Below are 11,359 nucleotides of genomic sequence, written 5' to 3'. Positions count from 1 at the left end.
TTCTGAATGTAGGGTCACGGTGAGGATGACAGAGGAGAACTAGACTGGGGTAAGTAGATCTGGATTCTTAGTCTTCAGCTTTGTTGCCAACTGAGACCCTGGGCCGCTCCTCCTAGGGCCTCAGCTATCCCATCTGCAAAAGGAGGTTGGAGCAGACGAACCCAAACATGTCTTCCAGGTCTGGCCTGCTCTGATTTGGCAAGTCGCACCCTAGCACTATATAAGGCGGGGCCTGGTTTCTGCAATCCCAGGCTGATGTGATTTCAGATCAGTTCCGGCTCCATGGTGAATCTGACACCAACACTTCAACTTGATACTGCCGCTGGCCAGCCCCTTCCAGGCGACTCACAACTCGCAGGTACTGATGTGAAGTTTTTGGACGCAGTGAACTCATTTCAAAAAGGATCCAGTCCCATGTGACAGGGGAAGGCCGTACAGTCACAGACACACCAACACCCGCATTCTCAGAGGAGGCAGTGGGAGGGGTCATTCCTCTCCACAACTCATGAAATATTTTCCTTTTGGTCCCACAGACTCCTCTCTACTCCACGAAACCACTATTGTGCAGGAGAGAGAGGACACACATCATTCCAACACGTACACACGCATTTGTGGAAAGTCTGATAAAATACAACTACACAATTTCTCTTTAAAACCTAGTCATCCCCCTGAAGTGTCTGTAATTTTTAAAGAGCCCGACGCGCTCCCACTTTCTAGTCGGATGCCAAGCGGGTGAGACTTCAGCTGACCCCTCTTGCCTCAGGTCCTCCAGCGCCGACGACGCTCTATGTGACCGCCGCTAAGGCGGGCCGGGCTCGCATCTCTCTAGCCAGCTCGTCTGCTCTATGGTCTGCGCCGGGCTTCCGGTGGCGGGACGCTGGGCCGCGCACGCGGGAAAAGCCTCCCCAGCGTCCCCCCCATCCCCCGCGTCCCCACCCCCGCTCCGCGTCCCCCAGCGCGCCCACTGCCCGTACCCGGGCCGTCGCGAGGCGACAGCTTGAGAAGGTGGGTGGTCGCCGTCCCCGTTCCCTAGGAGGGCGCGGGCCCTGCTCCCCCCGCGGGATGCGCGTGATGGACCATTCCGCGTTGGAATCCGCGGGCGGCGGGCGAATCCATTTTAGGGGGAGGGGAGAACTGTGGGTCCGGGACCGCGTCGCGGCGGGGGCTCTGGGAGGGAAACCCTGCACTCTGAGCTGGGTTGGGGCGCGGGCGAGGTGCTGCCTCCCGGGCAGGTCCTGGGGCTCCGCTGCTTGTTGCCATGGCGCCCGGTGGAGTGCCCAGAGCGGGTGTCTGGTTGGGATGTAAGCGCTACTTCAGGCAGGCCTGGTTTTTCTGCCCGGGCTGGGCCTGGCCCCTGGAGTTCGGCAGAGTCGGCCTGTAGGTTCCCAGGCAGAGGAGAGCTTGAGACATCCCAGGCACAGCAAGGGTTGCCACTTGGCTCCATCCGTAGGCAGAATGAGGTGTTGTCTTTTGTACTTATTTATCTTCCTCTCTCGAATTCAGATTCCCGGTCTGCCGTGTATCTGCATACCTAACAGCGGCAGGTCAGCATGGCAGAAACGCTGGAGTTCAACGACGTGTATCAGGAGGTGAAAGGCTCCATGGTAAGAAGGGTTTGGGTTTTTAATACAGGTGGAGGGAGGGAGGTGGGGTAGACGTTTTGTTTACTAACAAGAGCTTGTCTTGATGAGGTAGCAGTATCATCAGTGTAGCGACTTTGGAAAAGGAGTCAGAGTGTTTCCTCAACAAGAAGCAATCCTGAGAGAGTATAAAAATTATACAGTGTTAGAATCTGAAGGGACCACACCTGCCGCTCAGCCCTGAATCCCGAAACTGAGGACCTGCAAGGGTTCTGGATCAGGGCCAGGATTAGAATCCACATTTTCTGGCTGCTTGTCTCTTATTGGCCCTCACCCTTTTAGCTGTTGTTCCTGCGTTGCTATCTGGCCAGCCCAGAAGGAGTGCTGGGTGGGACTGACCCTGGTCTGCATTGTGTGCTGTTCCCGTGCATTTGGACCTGTTTTTCCAACAGAATGATGGTCGGCTGAGATTGAGCCGCCAGGGCATCATCTTCAAGAATAGTAAGACCGGCAAAGTGGACAACATCCAGGCTGGGGAGTTGACGGAAGGTATCTGGCGCCGAGTAGCTCTGGGCCATGGACTTAAACTGCTCACGAAGAACGGACATGTCTACAAGTACGACGGCTTCCGGGAGTCGGTGAGGTGTCCTGTTGCCATAGCCCTCTTTTTACTGTGCCGTCTTCTTGATTTTTAACCTTCTAGAGAGAAGTGGGGCTCCTTTTTCTGATAACCATGTAAATGCTAGTTTGGGCTCCTTAGTGCAGGACCATTGAAGCTATTAAGCAATCAGTGTTCAGCTTTGGGTGTCAGTCTTGGGAGTTTCTTTGTGCCTTGACTCCGGAAGTGTTTCTGCTGTTTTGATGTTTTGGTGGTTTCTGCCTGTTGCCTCCCTCCAGGTTCAGGGTCTTACCTGATGCTTTAGTTTGGGTTTTGTTTTTTCATTTTGAACTGCTTGAGTTAAAGACTTCACTTCATCTTCATTTCCACTTTCACTAAAGCAATACCTGTACAAAGTCAGAAAACCATTGTGAGGTGCATAGCCAGGAATGTCAGTCCTTTACTCCTCTCCCAGCCTGAGAGCCGGTCTCTGGAAACAACCTTTTCCAGAAGCCTTTTTTTTTTTTTTTGCGGTACGCGGGCCTCTCACTGTCATGGCCTCTCCCGTTGTGGAGCACAGGCTCCGGACGCGCAGGCTCAGCGGCCATGGCTCACGGGCCCAGCCGCTCTGCGGCATGTGGGATCTTCCCGGACCGGGGCACGAACCCGTGTCCCCTGCATCGGCAGGCGGACTCTCAACCACTGCGCCACCAGGGAAGCCCTCAAAAGCCTTTTAAATAGCTTTATAGCTGAGACTCTAAGTCAGTGTGGATTTCTGATAAAAGGTGTATTGGGCAGTTTCTCAGAAATAGATAATCCCAGAACGTTCAAGTTTGTGTTAAGGCCACTGGGGTTTACCGGGCTTGTTCTCTCCCTTCTACTCACAGGAGTTTGAGAAACTCTCTGATTTCTTCAAAACTCACTATCGCCTGGAGCTCATGGAGAAGGACCTCTGTGTGAAGGGTTGGAACTGGGGAACAGTGAAGTTTGGTGGTGAGTCTTGCGGAAGATTGAGGTCTGGGAGGAGAAGGAAGGATGAAGGGTTTCAGCCTTTAGCTTATTTTGCTCTCTTACTGCCACTGTTTCTGATTTCCTGTCAGTTTGTAATTTATCATGTACTTGAATCGAGGACCAACGGTGCACTGTGCCTAGTCCCTGGGGTACAGTATTAACAGAATAGCCTAAGTGCCCTGTCCTTAGGGAACCTATAGTCTGGCGGGACATAGTTTATGCAGAGCCAAGGGGAGAGCTTGTGGCTCCATACGCCTTTCCCCCCAGGGCAGCTGCTTTCCTTTGACATTGGCGACCAGCCGGTCTTCGAGATACCTCTTAGCAACGTGTCCCAGTGCACCACAGGCAAGAATGAGGTGACCCTGGAATTCCACCAGAATGACGATGCAGAGGTCTCTCTCATGGAGGTGCGCTTCTATGTGCCTCCCACCCAGGAGGATGGCGTGGACCCCGTTGAGGTGAGGCCTTCCCCGGTTGCCTTGGGAGCAGGTGGTGTGGAGCAGGCCCCAGACAGCCCAGGGGTGGGGTCTCTGCTGCTTGATTACCAGTGTGTGCTTTTGCAGGCCTTTGCCCAGAATGTGCTGTCGAAGGCGGATGTGATCCAGGCCACCGGAGACGCCATCTGCATCTTCCGGGAGCTGCAGTGTCTGACTCCCCGAGGCCGTTATGACATCCGTATCTACCCCACCTTTCTGCACCTGCACGGCAAGACCTTTGACTACAAGATCCCCTACACCACAGTGCTGCGTCTTTTTCTGCTGCCCCACAAGGACCAGCGCCAGATGTTTTTTGTGGTAAAAGCAGAAGCCGCTGGGGGTGCATTGCCCTGGGTTTTGCCCGTGTCTTTAGTAGACGTATCTCACTAGTGTTCAGTTCACCAGCACGTTCCCGTGGAGCACTGACTGGTGCTGAACTTGGTCGGCTCTTCCTTCCCAGATCAGCCTGGATCCCCCCATCAAGCAGGGCCAAACCCGCTACCACTTCCTCATCCTCCTCTTCTCGAAGGACGAGGACATCTCCTTGACTCTCAACATGAACGAGTGAGTGTGTCCCTGGCCCAGGCAGGAGGCAGGTGTGCCAGCAGAAGGCAGCAGTGCTCGTGACCACGTCTTCCTGTTTGCAGGGAAGAGGTGGAGAAGCGCTTCGAGGGGCGGCTCACCAAGAACATGTCAGGGTCCCTCTATGAGATGGTCAGCCGGGTCATGAAAGCCCTGGTGAACCGTAAGATCACAGTCCCAGGCAACTTCCAAGGGTGAGAGTATAGGCCTGGGCCCATGGCCTGCTGGGGATGGGCTGTGCCGTGTCTCCGTGGTAAACCTGTCCTGGGATGGGAATGCAGCTCTTTGGAGGCCTGGTTGGGTTGTAGCTTGACGGTGTCAGTTGCCTCCATCATAGCAGCTTAGTGACGTTTACTCACTTGAGGGCCTGAGCACACACTGCCTCCTGCTACCGAGGCGGCGCTGACTGAGCTCCCTGCACCTTCCACCAGGCACTCGGGGGCCCAGTGCATCACCTGCTCCTACAAGGCCAGCTCGGGACTGCTGTACCCACTGGAGCGGGGCTTCATCTACGTCCACAAGCCACCTGTGCACATCCGCTTCGATGAGATCTCCTTTGTCAACTTTGCCCGTGGTACCACCACCACTCGTTCCTTTGACTTTGAAATTGAGACCAAGCAGGGCACTCAGTATACCTTCAGTAGCATTGAGAGGTGAGAGTCTCTGCCAGTCACTTCCTGGGCATCCTGGTCCTGACCCAGCCTCGACCGGGAAGGCTGGCATGGCCTGGGGTACTCTCCAGGGTTGGGACTCTTCCCTGACTTCAAGCCTTGAGCAGAATTTTTCTTTTGCTTCCTGGAATTTGGTCCTCCTTGGAGTGCTCAGGCCTTGGCAGCCTCTCCATTGCTTTCTTTCTGTAATTAAAAAAAAAGTCGTTGTCCGTATTACGAAAGCTCTATGTGTTTGGTACTAGCCCTTCTTCTCCTCCACTCCCCCCGTGATGGAAATGCTATCTCCCTCTTTCCTGGAATGAGCTTTGTGCCCGAGAACACGGCAGCTAATGTTTATTGAGTGCTCGCCGTGGGCTAAACGTTTTACAAACATCTTCACACTTAATCCTCATAACAACCCTGAGAAGTATGAGACACAGACCAGTAAAAAGATGAACACATCCCCTCCCCCTGCATCCTCCCTTTGCTCTGTGCATATTGGTAAATAGGTGCACCTCCCTCCCCACCTTTTATTTCCCAGAACTCTTGAGACCATGTAGGTTTCCTTCAAGGCTAGTGCCTGACTCTTTCTTCCTGCCGTCTTCCGGGAGTCTCTGAGCTGTTGGGTTGGAATAGTGCGGTCAAGAGCTCCAAGCCCCACAGTCTGTCCTGGCCCATGGGTGTCAGGACAGCATGGGGTCCACCCCTGTGTTGGCCCTGCCTGTCTAGTAATGTGGTGCATCTCTCCTCACAGGGAGGAGTATGGAAAACTGTTTGATTTTGTCAATGCAAAGAAACTCAACATCAAAAACCGAGGATTGAAAGAGGTACCTGTGTGTGTGGAAAGGATGAGCCTCTCTCCTGTTCTTTCTGCGGGGCGAAGGGGCAGGGGTTCGTCTGGCTTCTTTTTCACTCTCTTTTCTCTTCTTACTCTTATAGAAAAAAGAGGTGCGTGTGACCCCTTCCCCCTCCTGGTGCAGGTTTCCTCAGCATGACCTTAGAGCAGTCTCTGCAGCCCCTCAGGAGCCCCCAGTGGGGCTGGGAGAGGGAGGGGCTTGGACTAACCCCGCCAGCAGGAAGTCTGGGGCAAAGGCCCTGCACGTTGGCTGCGTGTGGACAATCCAGCCCCAGGGTCTTCTGGGCGCTGCTCTGATCTACTCACAGGCATGGGGAGCGCTTTTTTGAGTCTACAGGCACCAGGGTGGTTTGGCCCTCACTCTCACCTCTGCCCTGACTAGGGCATGAACCCCAGCTATGATGAATACGCCGACTCCGACGAAGACCAGCACGATGCCTACTTGGAACGGATGAAGGAGGAGGGCAAGATCCGGGAGGAGAATGCGAATGACAGCAGTGATGACTCAGGAGAAGAAACCGGTGGGCTCACCTTGGCAGTGCTGTGCATGGGGGCGGGTCGGCTCTTCCGTGGGGCGGGGGCTGGGCGTCTGGGATTTCCATGGGGGCAGAGTTGATGTATCCTGTGCTCTTTTTTAGATGAGTCATTCAACCCAGGTGAAGAGGAGGAGGATGTGGCAGAGGAGTGAGTTTTGGGTCCCCCTCGTGGGGGTGAGGTGGCAGCCTATAAACTTAGGGGACCAGAATATTTCTGGACGTTCCCATGTGTCAGCGTTACCTACGGACCGAGGGTGGAGAAGGGACCTCCCGTGAAGTGATACGTGGAAGTGTTTTGGAGGTTGTCAAGATGCTTTGTAAGTACAAGGCACATTGTGGAGCCAGAAAATGACAGTGGAGAGAGAATGGGAGTAAGGATCAGTGCTTGCCAGCTTCCCAGCTGGGGGTCATTGGGTTAGGCGTTGCATCGTGGTGTCCTCACCTGTGAGATGGCAGTGTTCTCCCCGTGCCGTATCCATCAAGACTCTTGATCGCTGATGTCAGTAAAGACTCAGGCTGACTTTAGCGTAGGAGGGAATTTTACAAGCTCATGTAACTGGAGAGTCTGGTGATAGAATTGGCTTCAGGCACTTGGACCCAGCTGCTTATAAGCTGTGCGGAATCTTTTTATTTCTTCTGATTTCCTTATTTTTAGATAGGTTTGCCCCATGCGGTGTTAAATGACCCTGAGAAGCTTTGGACAGGTGTAATCCTACTGGTTTAACACCCAGAAGTGCCAGTTTGCTCAGAGCAGTGGTAAACAGTGTGGTTACTGCCCCTTCCTGAGTCTGAGTTACTAGGATGTGCTCTGATGGGCCAGAACTAAGCCATTTACCCGCCCTTAGAGCCTGTGGTTGGGGTAGGCCCTTCCTGAATGGGGCAAGGTGGTTCCCAGCAGGAAATTGGAACTCTCTTAATTCAGAAGAATTGGGAATGAATGTTGGGCGGCAAAAAGAAAAAAAAAAAAAAAATCTGCTGGAGTTCACTAGTTGTGCTTGCCGCATACTTATGAGGTCAGTGAGCAAATGCTTGTGAAAATGCCTTGAAAACGGCTCAGCACCTTTGAGGTGTAAAGCAGCTCTACCTTTTGAGGAGTTCCAAGTGTAACAGGTAGGAGTGTTTGTTGTTCAGGTAGGTACTGGGTTGGACTGAAGTTGGTTTTCCCCACTTTTTATATAGTAACTAATTATCTCTTCATCGGAAAAGACTATAGGGCAGATTAAAACGATTAGATCAAAGGAAGTGGTGAAATGGACTTGGGGCATGTTCTGGGCAAGGCCAGACAGTGGTTTTGTCCCCAGGAATGTGGGGACGGTGTAGGACCTGGGTTAGGTAGGGCATGACCAAGGAGAGCCCCTGGAGCGCATTGGTTCATTTGTTTCTCACTGATTGATTTAGCAAGTAACCCATTGCCATGGCTGGGTCTGGAGAGGATGTGGTTGAAGCCACCTCAGCACAGGGGAGGAGGCAGGGTTGGGGCCTGGTGGGGGGAGGCCGTGGTCCTCCTCCCTCTCTCCTTTCTGGGCAGGTATCTTTGGGCTCATTTTCCTCCTGTCCTGAGCTTGCAGGGTGCTGTCCTCTCTCCCCGAGTCTAAGCCCCACTCTCCTTGACAGGTTTGACAGCAACGCCTCTGCCAGCTCCTCCAGTAATGAGGGTGACAGTGACCGGGAAGAGAAGAAACGGAAGCAGCTTAAAAAGGCCAAGATGGCCAAGGATCGCAAGAGTCGCAAGAAGCCCGTGGAGGTAGAGACTCTGCTAAGTGGGAGGGCGCTGGGGAAGCTGTTCTCTTTACCTCCTCCTGTCCTCCACCAGTATGGCCTGCTGACCGGTCCTCCGGGGCTGATTTTTATAGTCAGTGATGATGGCCTTGAGGAATGAATGTCTTGGAAATTTTTCACTCTGGCCCTTGAGATAATCAGCTTCTGGGAGATTTGAATTGGGGGCAGGCTTCTTCTGTGCCAGGAGCCCAAAGAAAGGGGCCCCTAGTGAGCTTGACCCTGGGGTGCAGAGGGGAGGAAGACATTGTCTTTGCCCTTGGGGAGCTCTCAGTCTGGCCTGACGCCACTTAGTCTTCTCTCCATTTTATCCCCCTAAGAAATTGTCCACATAAGTTCTTTGGGAAAATGGCGGGGGGGGGGGCGGTTTGTGGAAATAGACGGCCGAAGGCATTTGGGTTCTTACGTAGGTAAAGAAAGGCAAAGACCCTAACGCCCCCAAAAGGCCCATGTCTGCCTACATGCTGTGGCTCAACGCCAGCCGAGAGAAGATCAAGTCAGACCATCCTGGCATCAGTATCACGGATCTTTCCAAGAAGGCAGGAGAGATCTGGAAGGGAATGTCCAAAGAGAAGAAAGAGGTAGGTAGCAGCAGACATGAGGGGTTGGTGGGACTTTGTTGTACTGGTTTAGCCTGTGTCAGGCAAGAGGCCTCATTTTTCCCTGTGTTTTTCCTGTGTGTGTGTGTGTGTCTGTGTGTGTGTGTGTGTCTGTGTGAGACAGGAGTGGGATCGCAAGGCTGAGGATGCCAGGAGGGAATATGAAAAAGCCATGAAAGAATATGAAGGGGGCCGGGGTGAGTCTTCCAAAAGGTGAGTCTTGGGAACAAAATGGCCCAGTAACCGCTTTCTTGGCAGATATTTTTGCAATTCCAGGTTGAGGATTGGGGTGTTAAAGATAATAGATATGCTTCTGACTGTGGTGGGCAGTGCTTCTCAGATCTGGGTAGGCAGTTGCCCAAGTATGGGTAATGTGCTAGAGAATTTCCGAAGTCACTTGGATAAATATCGCTCATTTTCCTAAGAGGGTCAATTTTATTTGAAGGTATGGGGAAATTAAAAATACTCATTATTATGGAGCATAACTCACATGGAATTTTAAAGATAAAGTAAGAGGTTTTAAGTACATTTTGCATATAGGGCTGCTTCAGGCTGTAGCTCTTGATTCTTCTGGTTATTCGTTTATGATGTGCTCCCTTGGGGCACTTGGGGCTGAGGTGGCTGGCTGTGCACATTTTGAGTGAGCTGGGCAGTGTGGCTGGCATTGGGAAAGGCCCTGTTAAAGCCAGGAGAGATTTGGCCTTGACCATGGGTGGGAACTTGAGGGCCCATCCCCTTTCCCCTCTTGCTAATCTAGGGATAAGTCAAAGAAGAAGAAGAAAGTAAAGGTAAAGATGGAGAAGAAATCAACACCCTCTAGGGGCTCGTCATCCAAGTCTTCGTCAAGGCAGCTGAGTGAGAGCTTCAAGAGCAAAGAGTTTGTGTCTAGCGATGAGAGCTCTTCAGGAGAGAATAAGAGCAAAAAGAAGAGGAGGCGGAGTGAGGTGCAGCAGGAGTCGGGGGCTCTGGAGCCTGGGAGGGTGAGGGGTGTCTGAGTTGGTGGGGCAGGTGTTTCTGGACCAAGGGTTGTGGTTGGCCCTTGACAGAAATGAGAGGTGGAATTCTGTGGTTCTGCAGGCTAGTGCTAGAGTCTAGGGATGGGCTTGGGAATTGGGGACTCTTCACTGAAAAGTGGCTGGGGGGCACACCTGGACTCTACACCTTTCCCTTTAAGAGACCTTTGGTTTTCAGGACTCTGAAGAAGAGGAGCTAGCCAGTACTCCCCCCAGCTCCGAAGACTCGGCGTCAGGATCCGATGAGTAGAGAGGAGGAAGATTCTCTCTTCTTGGGCTTTACCCTGTCACACCCCCAGTCTCCGCGCCCCATGTTTTGGTACCAGTTTCTCCTCGTGTGAAATGTAGTCCTTGGATTCCATGCCATCTGAACAAGCTCTCCTGCTAGTATGCACTTCCCTGGGGCAGCAGGGGAGGTGTCTTACTCTGCTGCTTCACAAGGATGGCTCTTTATAATTAGGGGAGAGATTGGGTGGGAGGCAGGGCAGTGCAGGATCCAAATCCTTGTCTTGCTTTCCCTACCTTTGGGATATAGCTGCTGCTTGTCCTGGTCAAGTTGCTGCAAGCAGGGGTCATGTGAGGTCAGGTCTGTAGCTCCTAACCGGAGCCTATTTCTACTTTTATTTTGTATTTCTGGTCTGTGAAAAATCAACATTTAATAAAGGGAACTGACTTTGGAAACCATGTCCTTATGCCTTCTCTCTAGCCCTGTTGTATTGCTGCCACTTTTGTGTTTACTGCACTCTTCTGACCCTTCATCTGGGAAGCAAGTCTCCAGGTACATCCTGTCCTGTTCCCGGCTGGACAAGCATCGTTTTTCACTCTCTTCTGCTGGGATGGGCCACCTGAGAGTCTAGAAATGAGAGCTGATCTGATTAGGAAGTCTCTCTCATAGTTGCACTCCATTAGCCAAGCTGAGGGGGCAGCTACGGCTCCATCCTTAATCACCTATGAGTCAAGGGTTTTCCAAGTCTTTAGATAATGGAATCGGGATTGACCAGCTTCCCTGTAGCAGGGGTAATGGAAACCTGAGCCCGGGGAATTGGGGAGGATGAGTGGTGTGTGTGTGTGTGTGTGGGGGGGTGTAAGTCTGATGGAGATGCAGGAAAGGTGTGGAGTATGTGTGAAGCTTTTCTTATGGGAGGAAATGAGTATGCCGCATTTTTAGGTTGGGAGGAGTTTATATATGGGAAGGGAGCATAACAGGAGATAAATGAGGATTAGCGAGGAAAATAGAACTTCCAGTCATCCCCGCGGTGGCCCTAAACCCGAATTTATACACGTGGAGTGGCCACGTTGCGTAGGCCCTTAGGTGTTTGCACAGGAAGCCTCTCTAGTTGGCCAATGGTTACCTTTTCTCTAGCCGTGACTCTGGTGCTGCAATCAGTACAGGCGGCTGGGCCTGAGAATTGGGCCGTCCTAAGGCAGTCTCCTCTCTAGGCAGTCGTCTCGGTGGCCATTTTGCCCAACCGCTCTTTAGCAGCTAAGTTGCGTCAGTTTCGCCGGGGTCTGAGCCTGTGGCCGGCCCCTCATTTGCAAGTCTCATTAATAATTGAGTACCTGGGCTGCGCCTGTTCGCGTACGACCCGGCGGATTCTGCACGGTCTATCCACTCCCGGTTTTCACCGGTTCATGGATATTCATGAGGCGCTTTGGGGGCGTGGACCTGGGCGGAGCTAGGG

At 52.7% G+C, this 11,359-nt stretch overlaps 1 protein-coding gene across 4 annotated transcripts; it reads left to right on the top strand.

Moving 5' to 3' along the window:
- The first annotated feature begins 852 nt into the window (after window positions 1–852).
- SSRP1 (structure specific recognition protein 1) lies at window positions 853–10,361 on the top strand. Of its 4 annotated transcripts, none has more exons than XM_032641265.1 (17): window positions 853–1,005; window positions 1,504–1,604; window positions 2,033–2,218; window positions 3,066–3,171; window positions 3,457–3,647; window positions 3,753–3,983; window positions 4,126–4,229; window positions 4,313–4,441; window positions 4,679–4,900; window positions 5,652–5,724; window positions 6,136–6,274; window positions 6,392–6,437; window positions 7,904–8,033; window positions 8,476–8,646; window positions 8,789–8,877; window positions 9,422–9,608; window positions 9,856–10,361. In XM_032641265.1, the coding sequence occupies exons 2-17, from the start codon at window positions 1,551–1,553 to the stop codon at window positions 9,925–9,927; spliced, it is 2,130 nt and encodes a 709-aa protein (XP_032497156.1). In that variant the 5' UTR covers window positions 853–1,005; window positions 1,504–1,550; the 3' UTR covers window positions 9,928–10,361. The 4 variants fall into 4 exon arrangements, with proteins under 4 accessions (XP_032497156.1, XP_032497159.1, XP_032497157.1 ...); XM_032641266.1 differs by lacking the exon at window positions 853–1,005 and adding an exon at window positions 1,098–1,301; XM_032641267.1 differs by lacking the exon at window positions 853–1,005 and adding an exon at window positions 1,156–1,377.
- Window positions 10,362–11,359: the final 998 nt, after the last annotated feature.

The sequence above is a fragment of the Phocoena sinus genome, chromosome 8 (assembly GCF_008692025.1).
Source record: "Phocoena sinus isolate mPhoSin1 chromosome 8, mPhoSin1.pri, whole genome shotgun sequence".
In the NCBI taxonomy this organism is placed as follows: domain Eukaryota; kingdom Metazoa; phylum Chordata; class Mammalia; order Artiodactyla; family Phocoenidae; genus Phocoena; species Phocoena sinus.
Note: the sequence above shows the minus strand (reverse complement) of the source record. Positions and strands in the feature narration are given on the sequence as shown.

Excerpts from the sequence above, each read along its gene's own strand:
- SSRP1 (XM_032641265.1), top strand. The coding sequence starts at position 1,551 with ATGGCAGAAACGCTGGAGTTCAACGACGTGTATCAGGAGGTGAAAGGC. Across the intron at positions 4,230-4,312 it reads TTGACTCTCAACATGAACGA|GGAAGAGGTGGAGAAGCGCT; the intron begins GTGAGTGTGTCC and ends TCCTGTTTGCAG. Across the intron at positions 4,901-5,651 it reads ACCTTCAGTAGCATTGAGAG|GGAGGAGTATGGAAAACTGT; the intron begins GTGAGAGTCTCT and ends CTCTCCTCACAG.